This window comes from Ostrinia nubilalis, chromosome 28 (genome assembly GCF_963855985.1).
Source record: "Ostrinia nubilalis chromosome 28, ilOstNubi1.1, whole genome shotgun sequence".
NCBI lineage: Eukaryota > Metazoa > Arthropoda > Insecta > Lepidoptera > Crambidae > Ostrinia > Ostrinia nubilalis.
Window position 1 is genome coordinate 3,059,633 of NC_087115.1, and position 20,670 is coordinate 3,080,302.

Consider the following 20,670-nt stretch of genomic DNA (forward strand, 5'->3'; position numbering starts at 1 on the left):
GCTTGTGCTTGCTGGTCTTGGAGGCCTGGCGCAGCGCGCGGTCGCTCTCCGAGACGGAGCGGTGGCGGTCGTAGGGCCGCGCGTGGGGCCCGCGCCCCGGCCCGCGGCCCGCTACAGGTGTCCCCACACCACGTAGGGTGTCCCCACTCACTTGTGCTTGTGCTTGCTGGTCTTGGAGGCCTGGCGCAGCGCGCGGTCGCTCTCCGAGACGGAGCGGTGGCGGTCGTAGGGCCGCGCGTGGGGCCCGCGCCCCGGCCCGCGGCCCGCTACAGGTGTCCCCACACCACGTAGGGTGTCCCCACTCACTTGTGCTTGTGCTTGCTGGTCTTGGAGGCCTGGCGCAGCGCGCGGTCGCTCTCCGAGACGGAGCGGTGGCGGTCGTAGGGCCGCGCGTGGGGCCCGCGCCCCGGCCCGCGGCCCGCTACAGGTGTCCCCACACCACGTAGGGTGTCCCCACTCACTTGTGCTTGTGCTTGCTGGTCTTGGAGGCCTGGCGCAGCGCGCGGTCGCTCTCCGAGACGGAGCGGTGGCGGTCGTAGGGCCGCGCGTGGGGCCCGCGCCCCGGCCCGCGGCCCGCTACAGGTGTCCCCACACCACGTAGGGTGTCCCCACTCACTTATAACACCACGTAGGGTGTCCCTACACCACGTAAGGTGTCCCCACACCACGTAGGTTGTCCCCACACCACGTAGGGTGTCCCCACTCACTTATAACACCACGTAAGGTGTCCCCACACCACGTAGGGTGTCCCCACTCACTTGTGCTTGTGCTTGCTGGTCTTGGAGGCCTGGCGCAGCGCGCGGTCGCTCTCCGAGACGGAGCGGTGGCGGTCGTAGGGCCGCGCGTGGGGCCCGCGCCCCGGCCCGCTACAGGTGTCCCCACACCACGTAGGGTGTCCCCACTCACTTGTGCTTGTGCTTGCTGGTCTTGGAGGCCTGGCGCAGCGCGCGGTCGCTCTCCGAGACGGAGCGGTGGCGGTCGTAGGGCCGCGCGTGGGGCCCGCGCCCCGGCCCGCGGCCCGCTACAGGTGTCCCCACACCACGTAGGGTGTCCCCACTCACTTGTGCTTGTGCTTGCTGGTCTTGGAGGCCTGGCGCAGCGCGCGGTCGCTCTCCGAGACGGAGCGGTGGCGGTCGTAGGGCCGCGCGTGGGGCCCGCGCCCCGGCCCGCTACAGGTGTCCCCACACCACGTAGGGTGTCCCCACTCACTTGTGCTTGTGCTTGCTGGTCTTGGAGGCCTGGCGCAGCGCGCGGTCGCTCTCCGAGACGGAGCGGTGGCGGTCGTAGGGCCGCGCGTGGGGCCCGCGCCCCGGCCCGCTACAGGTGTCCCCACACCACGTAGGGTGTCCCCACTCACTTGTGCTTGTGCTTGCTGGTCTTGGAGGCCTGGCGCAGCGCGCGGTCGCTCTCCGAGACGGAGCGGTGGCGGTCGTAGGGCCGCGCGTGGGGCCCGCGCCCCGGCCCGCGGCCCGCTACAGGTGTCCCCACACCACGTAGGGTGTCCCCACTCACTTGTGCTTGTGCTTGCTGGTCTTGGAGGCCTGGCGCAGCGCGCGGTCGCTCTCCGAGACGGAGCGGTGGCGGTCGTAGGGCCGCGCGTGGGGCCCGCGCCCCGGCCCGCGGCCCGCTACAGGTGTCCCCACACCACGTAGGGTGTCCCCACTCACTTGTGCTTGTGCTTGCTGGTCTTGGAGGCCTGGCGCAGCGCGCGGTCGCTCTCCGAGACGGAGCGGTGGCGGTCGTAGGGCCGCGCGTGGGGCCCGCGCCCCGGCCCGCGGCCCGCTACAGGTGTCCCCACACCACGTAGGGTGTCCCCACTCACTTGTGCTTGTGCTTGCTGGTCTTGGAGGCCTGGCGCAGCGCGCGGTCGCTCTCCGAGACGGAGCGGTGGCGGTCGTAGGGCCGCGCGTGGGGCCCGCGCCCCGGCGCCGCGGCCCCACAGCTGGCTAGCAGTTCGTTCAGCTGCGGCTGTTGGAATAAAAACATTACGGAATTAAATCATTGGTACAATACACTATCATTCTACGTAAGACAACAAAAAAAGAAATACAGAAAAAAGAAGGCACAATTTACATTTTCATCAACCTGGCACTAATTTTAGGTAGGCAGTTTTTAGTAATGTGCCTGCATAGTCGCTGTAGATTTATATTCAACTAGAATGAAAATGGGGTTAGAAACACAGAAAACAGGTTCAAAGTGTTCGAACAACCATCGAATCTTGACTAATATGGAACCCACTAATATGCTTAGGAGTAGGTTAACCGCAATAGCCATAAAACCAATCAATTAAAATGGAAATCATTGGAGGAGGCCTATGTTCAAAATCGGACTTCATTCAGCTGAATAATCGTCGACATTTGGCTGAAAGGCACAGATGAATATAACAGCTACACTACCTCGAGCACCCGGAAGTCCTCGATGCTCGGGAACTTGTCGAGGCATGCCTTCAGCTTGGGCTCCACCTGGAGCGCGGACGCGTGCTTGTAGTATTTCAGGAACGCCCAGAACTTCTCCAGACCGTACAGCTGGCCTGGGGGTAGACAAAAAACAATATTAAATACATTCAAATAGTTTATTCAGTACAAAAATAAATATCCCTGGACATTTTACACAACGCTTCTAGTCCCAAACTAAGCAAAGCTTGTACTATGGGTAGTACCCATTATGTACCCAGTACGACAACTTATACAAACATACTTAAAATATTTTTTTTTATAAATACATACATACATAGTAACACCTAGCCCCAAATATAGCTTGCCCTACCACCACTTCGGGACAACATATTTTATGGGCTGGTGCTGAGAAGAAGTGGCGGAAGAAACTCACGCCCGTTTGCACCAACAATCCCAATTTTTAAGCGACCCCTATGACAACAAAAATCCTGTTCTGTTACCATAGGGGGTGGAAACGGGCATTAGTCACCTATGTCAGCCTCTTTTTGAATCATACATGCATGCATTATCAGTATCGAACTCATAATAAATATAATGTACCTAGCGGAATAGAGCAACAAAGGACTAAGCGAGCGAGATATCACTAGCAGCAGGCCTGTTCATCTCCGCGAGTTTGCATCGAAAATAAAACACGCACGATGGCCCACCTACAGGATACTATTCGACAAGGCCTCACATACGAGCGAACATTGACTCACGCACGCGTATTCTTGTGTATGATGGAAGAAAATAAAGAAAATGGTGTACTAAATACTGTGCAGTATTCAACTGCCTAAATAATAACACAGAATGTACTTTTTTAAGTTGCCTCAAGACACTGAGAGGTAAATGAGTAGTTAATATTATTCATGATAATTCATGCTATAGCCTGACCAGGAACATAAAAACCCTGGCATAGAGGCGCCTCAATTGCATTTGATAGTGCAACACTGAGTACAGTCGTACCTGTGGATTCAGGATTACGGGCTAATTTGATTTTTTCATAAATTAACGAAAAAATATTATTAAAGGTAACCTGGTTTAAATAAATTAAATGAAACCATCAATCGAGATAGTAGATTTATTTTATTATTCATCAATAATCAAATTCAGAACTTGAATATTCAACTGCAATGTCTGCTCATGAACGCTTCAAACTTCAAAACTTAGAAAGTGACAAAAAACTTTAAAATAGGTAGTTGAAACAAACTACAGCTAATTTTCATAGTGGACTGTACTATACGATAAACATGTCAGTCAATTTGACAACCTTTGTCAGAAACATTATTCAATGAAAATATTGTCCGAACCCTTAGTATTTCTCTTCAACAAATACATTAACACATTTTGAACCACTTCTTTCACGACTATAAAAATATTTTAGCAATTTAATTCACAAAATCAATTGCACACATTTAAAATAAAGTTTGTTTACACTTTGACAGCAATAGACTGACATGCAAGGTGACATGTCAATGAAGTTTTCAGTTACTGTTGCCATTAAAAGAAATTAGTACCATTAGTTTTCCGCAACATGGCGAGGGTTTTTATGTTCCTGGTCAGGCTATAAATCATGTATTTCCTCCGCCATTTTCCGCAGTTTGGCACCTCACGTCACATCATTTTACCGAAGTCAGCCCTATAGCTTCGGCGTAGTGCCGATCATTGACGTTTGTCAACAAAATAGTGCTTGACTCTTGAGACAGGCTAAATTACACCATATTGTTAATGACATTGAGCATACATTTTTTTAAATATCTTCGCGAAGTAAAACTTCTGTACGTAGTACTTATTATTACTCTGTGCTAGCAGCAACACTGTGTGATAAAAAGAGATGCGTGATGCGACGTAACAGAACCGTTTATTGCAACTATTTGACAGCTCGTTAACACTCATTGGCACGCTAAAAATTATGAGCTCTGAGATTTTATCAGATTTTACGCGATTGAAATGGTGGATGTTTATGAGAAATGTGCTTCAGAAACGTGGTGACTGGTTCAATGATTGATTGTTGTACAAAACAGTGAAATAATCCTGAAAACTGTCACACAAATGACATCCTAAAATCGGTTCCGTTTGACAGCTCGTGGTTGTTGCTCTATTCCGAAGGAATATTAACTTTATGGGCTTGAGAGAGAGAAACGAACTATACTCATAATCATAATTCGTAAATAAAAATGTCTGCTTACAAAGCAAACGAAGTGGTCAGAAAACCACATCGCGATATTCTCCGTAAGTATTTAATGTACCCGTATTGCGTAACCCAATGTCTCTATTGACGAGAGAAAAGAGGCCTAAAATACGGGAAATTCATTCAGGTACCTAGTTTAGTAAAAACTCATAAATCACATTTATTTTTGCAAATAGGCTTTTAACAAGCACTTTTACACGTCCCAGTATTAACCCTACCACTGCTTCGGGACAATAAATGGGCCAGTGCTGAGAAGAAGCAGCGCAAGAAACTCAGTCACTATTGTCAGCCTCCTTTTCAAGGGTTTACAGTCTTTAAAATATACAAATTATAGTCGTAAGACAGTATTGATGCGAGCTAGGCAGTTAAGGCAGTTAAACCAATATTCCTTCACAAGGTTCAGCCTTTTTCTTAATGGAGGCTCTGGTGAATGAGGGCTATCGTTTTAGCACTCACCAGTTTATTTAAAATCTTTATTGCACACATAAAAAACAGTGGTACAACAGGCGAGCTTAATGCCATGTGGCATTCTCTTCCAGCTAACCAGAAAATTAGACAAAACAGAGAATTTAAGTAGGCCACTGCAAGTGAAGTTCAAATAGCGAGCAGTCTTCATGCGGGATTTTTTAAATTTTTTTATTCTTCAGTTAGCGCCACTGTAGAGTAAAGTCCTGTCTCTTGCTAGTAGCGAAGACAGTGGAACCAACTGGTGAGCGCTAAAGTGGTAGGAGGACTATCGCATTTGCACTCATCAAGATGGCGCCACTGTAGAGTAAGGTCCTGTCAATCGTCAGGGGTGCCAACTGTTAAGTATAAAAACGATAGCCCTCATTACTCCTAAAACGAAGAAAAAAACCTAATGATGATGATATATCAAATACCAAGTCCTACCTTGTTCGTAATCAGCAATGGTCTCTTGCTGGAAGTGTTGGTACAGCTCCGGACGGAACTTCCGCTCTAGCCCGTAGGAGTAGAACCGGAAGAGGCACTCCAGCCCGTACCGGAAGCCGGCGGCGGCGTCTTCGTTCGCTAACGTCCTGCGGGTGTACAATGGTTACTGAGTTAATGAACTACAATGTCGTGTGGGTGTACATGGTGTACTACTGCGTTGATGTCTTGAACTACAATGTCCTGTGGGTGTACAATATTTAGTATTGAGTTGATGTCTTGTGAATCTATTAAAAGCGAAATACCACTCACTGATTAATCACGAAATCTGAGAAATTATAACACCTACAAACTAATAATTTTGCGGGTTCCTTATTTGTAGGGTGTATAGACATCCGCTAAGAACGGACTTTACGAATTATAATTAAACTCATTAAAACTCATTTATTTCTGTAAATAGGCTTAAAAAAAGCACTTTTACACGTCCCAGTATTAACCCTACCACTGCTTCAGGACAATAAATGGGCCAGTGCTGAGAAGAAGCAGCGCAAGAAACTCAGTCACTATTGTCAGCCTCTTTTTCAAAGGTTTACATGCTTTAAAATGTACAAAGTTATAAATATTTATGCGAGCTAGGCAGTAACGTATCCCAAACATTTTTATCTTTTAAATAATCATCGACTTTATAGTAGCCCTTTTTCATTAAGGTACTTTTAATATGTGCTTTGAATTTATGAATGGGTAGTTCTACAACAGTTTGTGGTAATTTATTAAAGAACTAGCTTTCCGCCCGCGGCTTCGCCCGCGTGGAATTTTGTCTGTCACAGAAAAACTTTATCGCGCGCGTCCCTGTTTCAAAAACCGGGATAAAAACTATCCTATGTTCTTTCCCGGGACTCAAACTATCTCTAATATGCCAAATTTCATCAAAATCGGTTGCGAGGTTTAAGCGGGAAAGCGTAACAGACAGACAGACAGACAGAGTTACTTTCGCATTTATAATATTAGTTGGGATTTAATACATTTTCCCATAAACTGAAAAGATCGAACTGCCTAAGGCGGGAATCGAACAACCACACAACCTTCCGCTTGCCGGGCGACTGCTCTTCCATCTAAGCTACTTAGACACTGGATGAACTCGTCGAAATTTTCAAGTGTAATACGCTGTTGCGGTCGCGTTTAGGATTTTACAAAACTCCACCCCTAAAGGGGTGAAACGGGGTCCACGCGTACGAAGTCGCGGGCGGCCGCTAGTACGTATTATGAACAAAAATATAACATACTTATTGTTTTGACCACTCACCTAAACTCGTTGTACATGGTCCTGTTGAAATGGTCCCGAAGGAAGAACGACCAGAAACGGAAGAGTGTGTTCATCTCTTGCGACTGGCCGATGCCCAGTTTCTTGCGCTCTGGAATAAATTCGTTTGGTGAGAAAAACTAAGATATTGACCATAGAAATCTAGAGAAACGCCAACCAATGCACCGAGTTCGAAACCCAGTGTCGCATTAGCAATTCACACACACAAAGTAATCAAAATTAAAACAATACGTCGCGAAGTGTGTGTCATGCACACATTGCATTCAATGCGACTATTCTTTCGCATACCAGGTTGCAAGTAATGTACGTACAGGACCACTACATACGCAGTGACAGTGTTAGTTTGTTTGACATGTCACAGATGTCACTACTGTAATCATTGCTGTCACGAGCAATGTGTTCTGTATTTGGGCATATTGCTGCGACACCGTTTATAATGCGAACAGCTAGGGACTGGAATTCGCTGCCTGCTGCCGTATTTCCTGAACACTATAATCCGCGCGTTTTCAAGGCGATAGTGAACAGGCACTTACAGGGCAGATATGTACCATCCTAGACTGCATCTCACTTAACACCAGGTGCGATTGCGGTGAAATACCTGGCTTGTCTTGCATAAAAATTACCACTATTGCTCACCTTTGAGGCAGCGCGAGTGGTACTTATGGTAGGCTTGCTGCGTGAAGTGGTTCTCGCGGAGCAGGCCGTGGCTCGGGTGGTGGAACGCCGGCAGGGACTGCGGGACGGAGCCGCAGGACGAGCCTAGTGTAGGCGAGGTCCCTAGCGACGATCTGGAACATATAACATTTAATTAGTTGACTGGTTTAATTAATTTTGAAAGAAAAATCGACTGCGTCACGTACTACAGGTCTAGTGCAGGGGTCTCCAAACTTTGAAGCCTTGGGGCCATAACAATTTTAATTTTTCTGCCCACCTATACAAACGTAGGCTTTTATTGCATTTCAATTACTATCGCGGGCTGGATTGACGGCAGTGGCGGGCTAGATATGGCCCGAGGGCAGTAGTTTGGAGACAGTGTAGCACGTAACTAAGTCAGTGCCTGGGGTATGGGAGCGGCTGACATTGACATATTATGATATCACAGAGCACATCTAGTCTCGCTGACGTTTGACGTCACAAAAACACCTTCCCTTGCCGCTTCCATACCTCAGGTACTGACACAGTGCGTCAAGCGCTAGACTTATAATAACGTCGAGCAGCAATCTGTCGTAGGAAACATACAATTTTAAGACAACATGGCATACAAACAAGAAACCACTTATTGAATAATAAATCTATCATTTCGTACTCTTTGGTATTCCTGTTGATATGATGCTGACTCTGGAACAAGACCGTGCTGTGTAGCTATCCTGCTGAGATGATGATGATGTTGGTGATGATAAATGACACACTGAATGAAAGAAGGTCAACATGGGTGCTCTTATGAGGAGACTTACATCTAATAGTGAACTGTCGTAGGCTGAAATGATGATGATGATGAATTGATGACTCACTAAATTAAACAATATGATTATCTTTGGCGCTCTATTGAAGATGCTTCAGTCCAGTACCGAGCTGTTGTAGGCTAAGATGATCATTGTAGTGATGATGATGATTCACTGTTTTAAACAACATGTTCCTCTATGGCTCTCTTTTGAGAAGGCTTCCATCCAGTAACTAAGCTGTCGTAGGCTATGATGAGCATTGTATAGTCTGGTCCGTGAGCACGTAGAATTTTGTCCAATGACCCCAAGCTACCCATCCTTATTGCTCGCGCGTAATTATATTGCTATCGCGCTCGCACATTTACTGCGGGTGCCAGTCGCAGTTGCGACAGCAATATAATTACGCGCGAGCGATAACGATGGGTAGCTTGGGGTCTTTGGACAAAATTCTACGTGCTCACGGACCGGGCTTTAGTGATGATGATGATTCGATCCAGCCCACGTGGTGTTCAACCGGTGGGTTGATGCTGTGCGTGTCTTGTTCTCCCTGGTGCTGCAGTGAGCTGTGGGAGCCTGAGATGATGATGATGATGATGACTCACCCGGCGCTGAGCGTCCGCGGCCTGTGCTCGCGCACGTCCATGATCCAGCCCACGTGGTGTTCGACCGGTGGTTGATGCTGTGCGTGTCTTGTTCTCGCTGGTGCTGCAGTGAGCTGTGGGAGCCTGAGATGATGATGATGATGACTCACCCGGCGCTGAGCGTCCGCGGCCTGTGCTCGCGCACGTCCATGATCCAGCCTCGTGGTGTTCGACCGGTGGTTGATGCTGTGCGTGTCTTGTTCTCGCTGGTGCTGCAGTGAGCTGTGGGAGCCTGAGATGATGATGATGATGATGACTCACCCGGCGCTGAGCGTCCGCGGCCTGTGCTCGCGCACGTCCATGATCCAGCCTCGTGGTGTTCGACCGGTGGTTGATGCTGTGCGTGTCTTGTTCTCGCTGGTGCTGCAGTGAGCTGTGGGAGCCTGAGATGATGATGATGATGACTCACCCGGCGCTGAGCGTCCGCGGCCTGTGCTCGCGCACGTCCATGATCCAGCCTCGTGGTGTTCGACCGGTGGTTGATGCTGTGCGTGTCTTGTTCTCGCTGGTGCTGCAGTGAGCTGTGGGAGCCTGAGATGATGATGATGATGACTCACCCGGCGCTGAGCGTCCGCGGCCTGTGCTCGCGCACGTCCATGATCCAGCCTCGTGGTGTTCGACCGGTGGTTGATGCTGTGCGTGTCTTGTTCTCGCTGGTGCTGCAGTGAGCTGTGGGAGCCTGAGATGATGATGATGATGACTCACCCGGCGCTGAGCGTCCGCGGCCTGTGCTCGCGCACGTCCATGATCCAGCCTCGTGGTGTTCGACCGGTGGTTGATGCTGTGCGTGTCTTGTTCTCGCTGGTGCTGCAGTGAGCTGTGGGAGCCTGAGATGATGATGATGATGACTCACCCGGCGCTGAGCGTCCGCGGCCTGTGCTCGCGCACGTCCATGATCCAGCCCACGTGGTGTTCGACCGGTGGGTTGATGCTGTGACGTGTCTTGTTCTTCCTGCTGGTACTGAAACGAAACATATTCATTAGTTATTCAATTCAATTCGTTATGGTTTATCTTCGATTTTTCAATGAGGTCCATCTTTTTTATACTTAACAGTTGGCACCACTGTCTTCACCACTAGCAACTGACAGCCTAGTGACCTTATGCTTCATATGCATCAGCCAATGTCAGATCGCGCGGACTGTCATGGGTCGCGGTCGCGCGACCTGTCATTAGCCTATGATCGCACCGGCAATGGCGATCTGCACGCGTTGGTGCTGAAGGTGTGAAGCTTTAGATATAACGACATCAATATTACTGTCATTCCTTCCTTCGGTAATGACACCACACATATCATAATCGTCATTATTTGGTTCCAACCACCACACTAAAGCCTGGTCCGTGAGCACGTAGAATCTCGTCCAATGACCCCAAGCTGCCCATCCTTGTCGCTCGCAAGTAATTATGTTGCTGTCACGCTCGCACACTCACTGCGGGCGCGCGTCGCACAGTCGCGACAGCAATATAATTACGCGCGAGCGATAAGGATGGGTAGCTTGGGGTCATTGGACGGGATTCTACGTGCTCACGGACCAGGCTTTAGTGTCATTTATTGTGATAGTGTCTTGTCTGCAATAAAGAAGAAGAAAGAAGATACTCACATGACATCGGTAGCGTGCGGGTCTTTGCTGGCAGCGTAGAAGCAAGCCGTGCGGCGCGGCCTCTTCGACTTGCCGCCCTCCGTCGACTCGGCCTGGTGGAATACAACAGAATAATGTTCCATTTGTGTCCAAATACGGAAATCTACAAATGCAGGTCTTTTTCTTTTCAAAAATAAAGGAATATTTTCCTTGAGTAAAAATTTCTATCTACAGTATTAAGAGTACTTTGACAGGTGGAATTTCAAAATTCCACCCTGTTTAACAATACAAATACAGGGTCACTTGTAAAACACCTAGAAAAGATAACTAACATTATAAATACAGGGTGTTGATATCAATCCTCGCCATATTTAGGGAGTTGATTAAGTAGCTTATTCTGATCACGATTCAGTAAAAAAAAATTACTTCGAAAAAATTCAAAACGAACTTTAACTTTAGTTAGTCAAAGAAAAATACTTATTTACACTACCTACTTTACGTGGCTTCCTTCTTTAGGCTATCCGACATGATAAGCGAGCGATCCGCGTAGCTCGATGGTGCCGCATGGTAATTATCTGTCTGACGGACAAATAATTGAAATTTTGTCATCTAGCCTATTGTGGTGACGTCATACCTTCTGCGGGCGAGGCGGTGGCGGCGGCGGTTCCGCCGGGTTGGCGTGGCGCTCGCTGGGCACCGAAGCTTCGAACTTCTCGCGGCTGATCAGCGACACTGTGCGGTATTGGTTGCTGCCGCTGCCGTACGACTGGGGGCAAAATGGCGATTAGTAGGACTTCATTAATTAATTGTGGAAGATTGTTATACGATTTTAGTTGTTAATTTCCTAGTTCAGTTTCATTTTAGTTGTTAACAGCTGCTATATGACTAAAGGAACAATGGCAATCAATGATAAGGTTCTGTCACTCATTATTGATGTTAACCATTAAGTATAAAAACGATTAAATTCAACTTGTTCTCGTTAATCCGATATTGAACATTAATGCCGGTTTTCTAATAAAAACAGTGTGTTTGATTAAAAACAGATTTAAATTTGACAGTACACGGATTTTTCAAAAATCAAAATCAAAATTATTTATTCAGTTTAGACCATAAGTGGCACTTATGAGATGTAATTTGGATAGGGATTGATAGGAAATGGGCATAAATAAATAAATATGCAGCACCAAAGTAAAGTGTTTATCACAAATTAATAAGTAGGAATTTAAAAAGAACTGTAGACATGAGAGGTAGTAATAGTATCGAAAAAAAAAAACACTAAGTACTTAAATGAGATGTATTTTTTTTTCAAATTAATAGACAAATAATGAAATCTTACCGATGTGTATTCGGTGTCATTCCACAGGTCCTCCTCGTAGCGTCTGAGGCCATCCGTTATAACCTGAACAAAATTTAAACACTTTAGACACAATTACTTTAGTAAGAAAATTTTTGAGTGTGAAAGAAAAGCACACTTGTATGTGGTTCTAGCAGGTCGCTAAGCTGTTCATGATCCTGTGTCATCTCATCTGTCATTGACATAGTGTCTCGCGCATCGGTTTCAGGTGATACACCTTTAGAATACAGTCGCTCTAATAGCCATTGCCAGAAGTCTCTTTCCCTCGCTCAGATCAGCTCCAGATCCCCCGTAATCTACCGTCACATTATAGTTGCCCTAATAGCCATTGCGATAAGTGTCTCTTTCAATCTCCTGCTCCAGGTCCCGTCACGCTATTGTTGCCCTAATAGACGTAGCAATAAGTGTCTCTTTCACGCTCCGGTTCCAGTTCTCTGCTAAATTAGAGAGGATCGCGCTTCAGGAGTAGGACTAAATGAGCTGATTATCATGCTACTAGACCAGGGAACCTCTCACCTGTTCCAGATCCTGGGTAATCTTAGTGCGTGTAGTCCAGTCCCCCTGATAATGATAGAGAAGCCTCTGGAAAACTAGAGAGGGTCGTGCTCCTGCAGTGGAGACTAAATGACCTGATGCTTCTGGTCCTGACAGCCTGCCTGTAGTCCAGTCGCCTTGATGATGGAAGATGAAATTCATAGTGGAGTCTCTGGTGAATTAGAGGGTTGTGCTCCTGCAGTGGAGACTCAATGACCTGATGCTTCTGGTCCTGACAGCCTGCCTGTAGTCCAGTCGCCTTGATGATGGAAGATGAAATTCATAGTGGAGTCTCTGGTGAATTAGAGGGTCGTGCTCCTGCAGTGGAGACTCAATGACCTGATGCTTCTGGTCCTGACAGCCTGCCTGTAGTCCAGTCGCCTTGATGATGGAAGATGAAATTCATAGTGGAGTCTCTGGTGAATTAGAGGGTTGTGCTCCTGCAGTGGAGACTCAATGACCTGATGCTTCTGGTCCTGACAGCCTGCCTGTAGTCCAGTCGCCTTGATGATGGAAGATGAAATTCATAGTGGAGTCTCTGGTGAATTAGAGGGTTGTGCTCCTGCAGTGGAGACTCAATGACCTGATGCTTCTGGTCCTGACAGCCTGCCTGTAGTCCAGTCGCCTTGATGATGGAAGATGAAATTCATAGTGGAGTCTCTGGTGAATTAGAGGGTCGTGCTCCTGCAGTGGAGACTCAATGACCTGATGCTTCTGGTCCTGACAGCCTGCCTGTAGTCCAGTCGCCTTGATGATGGAAGATGAAATTCATAGTGGAGTCTCTGGTGAATTAGAGGGTTGTGCTCCTGCAGTGGAGACTCAATGACCTGATGCTTCTGGTCCTGACAGCCTGCCTGTAGTCCAGTCGCCTTGATGATGGAAGATGAAATTCATAGTGGAGTCTCTGGTGAATTAGAGGGTTGTGCTCCTGCAGTGGAGACTCAATGACCTGATGCTTCTGGTCCTGACAGCCTGCCTGTAGTCCAGTCGCCTTGATGATGGAAGATGAAATTCATAGTGGAGTCTCTGGTGAATTAGAGGGTCGTGCTCCTGCAGTGGAGACTCAATGACCTGATGCTTCTGGTCCTGACAGCCTGCCTGTAGTCCAGTCGCCTTGATGATGGAAGATGAAATTCATAGTGGAGTCTCTGGTGAATTAGAGGGTTGTGCTCCTGCAGTGGAGACTCAATGACCTGATGCTTCTGGTCCTGACAGCCTGCCTGTAGTCCAGTCGCCTTGATGATGGAAGATGAAATTCATAGTGGAGTCTCTGGTGAATTAGAGGGTCGTGCTCCTGCAGTGGAGACTCAATGACCTGATGCTTCTGGTCCTGACAGCCTGCCTGTAGTCCAGTCGCCTTGATGATGGAAGATGAAATTCATAGTGGAGTCTCTGGTGAATTAGAGGGTCGTGCTCCTGCAGTGGAGACTCAATGACCTGATGCTTCTGGTCCTGACAGCCTGCCTGTAGTCCAGTCGCCTTGATGATGGAAGATGAAATTCATAGTGGAGTCTCTGGTGAATTAGAGGGTTGTGCTCCTGCAGTGGAGACTCAATGACCTGATGCTTCTGGTCCTGACAGCCTGCCTGTAGTCCAGTCGCCTTGATGATGGAAGATGAAATTCATAGTGGAGTCTCTGGTGAATTAGAGGGTTGTGCTCCTGCAGTGGAGACTCAATGACCTGATGCTTCTGGTCCTGACAGCCTGCCTGTAGTCCAGTCGCCTTGATGATGGAAGATGAAATTCATAGTGGAGTCTCTGGTGAATTAGAGGGTCGTGCTCCTGCAGTGGAGACTCAATGACCTGATGCTTCTGGTCCTGACAGCCTGCCTGTAGTCCAGTCGCCTTGATGATGGAAGATGAAATTCATAGTGGAGTCTCTGGTGAATTAGAGGGTCGTGCTCCTGCAGTGGAGACTCAATGACCTGATGCTTCTGGTCCTGACAGCCTGCCTGTAGTCCAGTCGCCTTGATGATGGAAGATGAAATTCATAGTGGAGTCTCTGGTGAATTAGAGGGTTGTGCTCCTGCAGTGGAGACTCAATGACCTGATGATGACCAACCTGTTCCAAGTCCTGTGTGATCTTAGTGCGCGTGGTCCAGTCGCCCTGGCGGTCGTGGCCGTCGTGCTTGGCCGGTCTGCGTCACGATCAGCAGTCTGCCGACGTCGCGTGGTCGCCCTTATAGCCATCGCAATAAGAGTCACTCTCGCTCACCTGCTCCAGGTCTAGCGTGGTGTACTGTCAGGCTACAGTTGTCCCGATCATCATCACAATAGAGTCTCTTTTCGCCCGCTCACTTTAACTGCCAGAAGTGTGTCTTTCTCTCGTTTAACTGTTCCAGGTCTTGCATCATCTACCTTCAAGCTATAGTCACACTAATTGCCGTCGCAATAAGAGTCTCTTTTGCTCACCTGTTCCTAAGGTTCTGCGTGATATTAGGGCGTGTAGTCCAGTCGTCCTGATGATGGAAGACGGCCTTCTGCTAAATTAGATAGGATCGTGATGCTGCAGTGGAGACATGACCTGACAGTGATGAACCTAGGAGCCCCCCTGTAGTGGAGGCTAAATAACCTGATGCTTCTGGTCCTGACAGCCACCTGTATTCCAGTTGCCTTGATGATGGAAAATGGGGGTCTTTCGTAAATTAGAGGGTCGTGCTCCTGCAGCGGAGACTAAATGACCTGATGATCATCCTGAGAGCCACTAACCTGTTCCAAGTCCTGTGTGATCTTAGTGCGCGTGGTCCAGTCGCCCTGGCGGTCGTGGCCGTCGTGCTTGGGCGCGCGCGCGCCGGCCTGCGTCACGATCAGCAGTCTGCCGACGTCGCGATCGGTGAACTCCATGTCTGATTCCTCGTCCGACCTGGGGAGAAAGAGTTGTTGGTTAGAAATGACATCATGGCTGACTTAAAAACATCCTTAAGCAGGCTCTGAATTGAACCCCCAAAGAAAACGCAAGCCAAGCAAACTTGGCGGGGCACTGTAGCTGACAAGGCGAAGAAAATCGGCAAGACCTGGAGCGAGATCAAACGCGAAGCTCAAGATCGAACGCGATGAAGAACTTTTGTGGCAGCCTTTTGCCCTATCTAGGTGACATGGGACTTTAATGTCCGTTTTCACCATCAATCCCTAATTATTAAGTGACCCCTATGGTAACAAATAACAGGAATTTTGTTTACATAGGGGTCACTTAAAAATTAGGGATTGATGGTGAAAATGGGCATAAGTCAAGTAAGTCATGACTGACTTTAAAAGCGAAACATGGCTGTCAAAACGTATTCAAGCCCGCTCGAACGGTCGACGCAGCAATCCGCCAGTCTGCATGTGACCACGGCTGTAGTAACACAGCCGAAACGTCAAGCTGTAAGTACTAATGTAACTCATATGACGCCTCCCACTAGGTTGATCGAACTCCTGCTATGTTCTTCTGATTAATTTCGTTGCGGATCCAATGACAGTTTAACTTTCCTCGGGACAAACTTGACCATCACTGGTTGGGTTATTGGCGGTCAAGCTGTAGATCCTGACTACACAGGTGTTGCAGCGGTAGGAACGAGAGGTGGGAACAGTCCCGTATATAAGTAGGTTGCGGGCATCGCAGGATCACTCGCTATAGAAATCCTTGCAGGTGGCTTTTGTCCAGCGGTAGACGTCCTACGCTGGGCCGGTACGTGGCCTCCACTCCCAGAACCTTGCTGCCCCATCAGCCGTCACTTGAACGAGTCCAGATGTTACAAGTCTAGGCACTCACCTGTAGTCAGGTACTACTGGATAGGCGGCAGGTGCCAATATTTTTCTGATTAATTTCGTTGCGGGTCCAATGACAGTTTAACTTTCCTCGGGACAAACTTGACCTTCACAGGTTGGGTTATTGGCGGTCAAACTGTAGATCCTGGCTACACAGGAGTTGCAGCGGTGGGAACGAGAGGTGGGAATGGTACTCACCAGGCGTCGGTGAAGGTGTTGTGCCTCGGAGGCGGCAGGTCCAGTTCCTCGTCTAGTTGTAAATGGGAGTTCTTCGCGGGAGCCCGCCTTTGACCAGGCGTCAGGTACTACTGACCAGGCGTCAGGCACCACTGACCAGGCGTCAGGTGCTACTGACCAGGCGTCAGGTACTACTGTCCAGGCGATAGGCACTCACCAGGCGTCGGTGAAGGTGTTGTGCCTCGGAGGCGGCAGGTCCAGCTCCTCGTCTAGTTGGAAATGGAGTTCTTCACGCGGCTCGTCTTCGGGCGGCGGCGGCGGCGCCCTCTCGCGGGATCCAGCCTTTGTGCGCCTTTTACTACTGACCAGTATCTAAGTAGGTTCATTCCTTCAATGGTTGGGTCATTGGCGGTTGTTACTTCGATAGTGAGTGTAGTGGAAGTTTATAAATGAAAAGAGTGGACTGTATGAAATTAATTATCTATTCGGTATAAGTTTACAATGTTATCGAGACCGTTTTGTGCAAAGTCGTTGAAGAGAGTGCGTCAGGATCGTCTTCTTCGATGTTCGCTCGCGAACCGAACATTGCTCGTTCGTTCGCCGAACGCTCGCCGCTCCCTCCGGTCACGCCGCCCGCGGGCAATGTCCGTGAGTAGACAGCGGTCAAGCTGTAGATCCTGGCTACACAGGAGTTGCAGCGGTGGGAACGAGAGGTGGGAGTCCCGTATCTAAGTAGGTTGCGGGCATCGCAGGATCACTCGCTATAGAAATCCTTGCAGGTGGCCTTTGTCTAGCGGTGGTCCTACGGCCGGTACGTGGTCTCCACTCCAGAACCTTGCTGCCCCATCGGCCGTCACTTGAACGAGTCCAGATCTTACAAGTCTAGGCACTCACCTGGCGTCAGGTACTACTGACCAGGCGGCAGCGGCCTGTGTTCTTCTGATAATTTCGTTGCGGGTCCAATGAAAGTTTAACTTTCCCCGGGACAAACTTGACCTTCACTGGTTGGGTTATTGGCGGTCAAGCTGTAGATCCTGGCTACACAAGAGTTGCAGCGGTGGGAACGAGAGGTGGGAATAGTCCCGTGACCAGACATCAGGTACTACTGACCAGACATCAGGTACTACTGACCAGACATCAGGTACTATTGACCAGACGTCAGGTACTACTGACCAGGCGTCAGGTACTACTGACCAGGGGGCAGGTACTATTAACCAAGCGGCAGGCACTCACCAGGCGTCAGTGAAGGTGTTGTGCCTCAGAATCCCTAAAATCAGTGTTAGTGGGCGGTGCTCTGGGCACTGGGGCAGAAAAGTTCTCGAGTGGTGACCACGAGCCGGAAGACGTAGTGTAGGCAGGCCGCCCACTAGGTGGACCGACGATCTGGTGAAGGTCGCGGGAGGTGCCTGGATGCGGGCGGCGCAGGACTGGTCTTTGTGGAAAACCTGGCCTTGTGGAGGCCTCAGTGGACGTCTTTCGGCTGAAACGAAGGTACTCACCAGGCGTCGGTGAAGGTGTTGTGCCTCGGAGGCGGCAGGTCCAGCTCCTCGTCTAGCTGGAAATGGGAGTTCTTCGCGGGAGCCCGCCTTTGACCAGGCGTCAGGTACTACTGACCAGACATCAGATACTTACTGACCAGGCGTCAGGCACTATTGACCAGGCGTCAGGCACCACTGACCAGGCGGCAGGCACTCACCAGGCGTCGGTGAAGGTGTTGTGCCTCGGAGGCGGCAGGTCCAGCTCCTCGTCTAGTTGTAAATGGGAGTTCTTCGCGGGAGCCCGCCTTTGACCAGGCGTCAGGTACTACTGACCAGACATCAGATACTTACTGACCAGGCGTCAGGCACTATTGACCAGGCGTCAGGCACCACTGACCAGGCGGCAGGCACTCACCAGGCGTCGGTGAAGGTGTTGTGCCTCGGAGGCGGCAGGTCCAGTTCCTCGTCTAGTTGTAAATGGGAGTTCTTCGCGGGAGCCCGCCTTTGACCAGGCGTCAGGTACTACTGACCAGGCGTCAGGCACCACTGACCAGGCGTCAGGTACTACTGATCAGACGTCAGGTACTACTGAGGTAACCAGGCGATAGGCACTCACCAGGCGTCAGTGAAGGTGTTGTGCCTCAGAATCCCTAAAATCAAGTGGCAGTGGGCGGGGCACATAACTCGTAGAGCCGATGGCCGCTGGAGCAGAAAAGTTCTCGAGTGGCGACCACGAGCCGGAAGACGTAGTGTGGGCAGGTCGCCTACTAGGTGGACCGACGATCTGGTGAAGGTCGCGCGCAGCGCAGGACCGGTCTTTGTGGAAAACCTGGCCTTGTGGAGGCCTCAGTGGACGTATTTCTGCTGAAACGAAGGTACTCACCAGGCGTCGGTGAAGGTGTTGTGCCTCGGAGGCGGCAGGTCCAGCTCCTCGTCTAGTTGGAAGTGGAGTTCCTCGCGCGGCTCGTCTTCGGGCGGCGGCGGCGGCGCTCTCTCGCGGGATCCCGCTTTTGTGCGCCTTTTACTACTGACCAGTATCTAAGTAGGTTCATTCCTTTAGTGGTTGGGTTATTGGCGGTCAAGCTGTAGATCCTGGCTACACAGGAGTTGCAGCGGTGGGAACGAGAGATGGGAACAGTCCCGTATATAAGTAGGTTGCGGGCATCGCAGGATCACTCGCTATAGAAATCCTTGCAGGTGGCCTTTGTCCAGCGGTGGACGTCCTACGGCCGGTACGTGGCCTCCACTCCAGAACCTTGCTGCCCCATCAGCCGTCACTTGAACGAGTCCAGATCTTACAGGTCTAGGCACTCACCTGGCGTCAGGTACTACTGGATAGGCGGCAGGTGCCAATGTTCTTCTGATTAATTTCGTTGAGGGTCCAATGACAGTTTAACTTTCCCCGGGACAAACTTGACCATCACTGGTTGGGTTATTAGCGGTCAAGCTGTAGATCCTGGCTACACAGGAGTTGCAGCGGTGGGAACGAGAGGTGGGAATGGCACTCACCAGGCGTCGGTGAAGGTGTTGTGCCTCGGAGGCGGCAGGTCCAGCTCCTCGTCTAGCTGGAAATGGGAGTTCTTCGCGGGAGCCCGCCTTTGTGCGCCTTTTATAACTGACCAGGCGTCGAGTACTACTGACCAGGCGTCAGGTACTACTGACCAGACATCAGGCCCTACTGACCAGGCGATAGGTACTCACCAGGCGTCGGTGAAGGTGTTGTGCCTCGGAGGCGGCAGGTCCAGCTCCTCGTCTAGCTGGAAGTGGAGTTCTTCACGCGGCTCGTCTTCGGGCGGCGCCGGCGGCGCCCTCTCGCGGGAGCCTGCCTTTGTGCGCCTCTTACCACTGACCAGGCGGCAGGTACTACTGACCAGACATCAGGTACTACTGACCAGACATCAGGTACTACTGACCAGGTGTCAGGTGCTACTGACCAGGCGTCAGGTACTACTGACCAGGCGTCAGGTACTACTGACCATTCATTAGGTACTTCTGACCAGGCAGCGGCCTATTTTCTTCTGATTAATTTCGTTGCGGGTCCACAGGAGCTGGCTACACAGAAGTTGCAGCGGTGGGAACGAGAGGTGGGAATGGAACTCACCAGGCGTCGGTGAAGGTGTTGTGCCTCGGAGGCGGCAGGTCCAGCTCCTCGTCTAGCTGGAAATGGAGTTCTTCACGCGGCTCGTCTTCGGGCGGCGGCGGCGGCGCCCTCTCGCGGTATCCCGCCTTTGTGCGCCTTTTATAACTGACCAGACGTCAGGTACTACTGACCGGGCATCAGGTACTACTGACCAGACATCAGGTACTACTGACCAGGTGTCAGGTGCTACTGACCAGGTGTCAGGTGCTACTGACCAGGCGTCAGGTGCTACTGACTGACCATTCACTAGGTACTTCTGACCAGGCAGCGGCCTATTTTCTTCTGATTAATTTCGTTGCGGGTCCACAGGAGCTGGCTACACAGAAGTTGCAGCGGTGGGAACGAGAGGTGGGAATGGCACTCACCAGGCGTCGGTGAAGGTGTTGTGCCTCGGAGGCGGCAGGTCCAGCTCCTCGTCTAGTTGGAAGTGGAGTTCCTCACGCGGCTCGTCTTCGGGCGGCGGCGGTGGTGCCCTCTCGCGGGATCCCGCTTTTGTGCGCCTTTTGTAACTTTTTATAACTGACCAGGCGTCGGGTACTACTGACCAGGCGTCAGGTACTGTTGACCAGGCGTCAGGTACTACTGACCAGGCGTCAGGTACTACTGACCGGGCGTCAGGTACTACAGACCAGACAACAGGTACTACTAACCAGACGTCAGGTACTACTGACCAGACATCAGGTCAGTAACCAGGCGGTAGGCACTCACCAGGCGTCAGTGAAGGTGTTGTGCCTCAGAATCCCT

General features: G+C 50.2%; 1 protein-coding gene across 1 annotated transcript; it reads right to left on the bottom strand.

Annotated features, from left to right (window-relative positions):
• Positions 1 to 1,798: 1,798 nt before the first annotated feature.
• On the bottom strand, positions 1,799 to 20,604 carry LOC135085195 (la-related protein 1-like). Its single transcript, XM_063979949.1, has 19 exons — positions 20,598 to 20,604; positions 20,292 to 20,484; positions 19,888 to 20,022; positions 19,488 to 19,649; positions 18,670 to 18,813; positions 18,202 to 18,288; positions 18,005 to 18,091; positions 17,808 to 17,894; positions 16,526 to 16,669; positions 15,094 to 15,247; positions 11,833 to 11,895; positions 11,131 to 11,262; positions 10,518 to 10,609; positions 9,772 to 9,879; positions 7,472 to 7,623; positions 6,818 to 6,926; positions 5,518 to 5,663; positions 2,397 to 2,530; positions 1,799 to 1,968 (listed from the first exon to the last, which is right to left on the bottom strand). Exons 1-19 carry the CDS (start codon positions 20,602 to 20,604, stop codon positions 1,819 to 1,821), a joined length of 2,286 nt encoding a protein of 761 aa, XP_063836019.1. The 3' UTR covers positions 1,799 to 1,818.
• Positions 20,605 to 20,670: the final 66 nt, after the last annotated feature.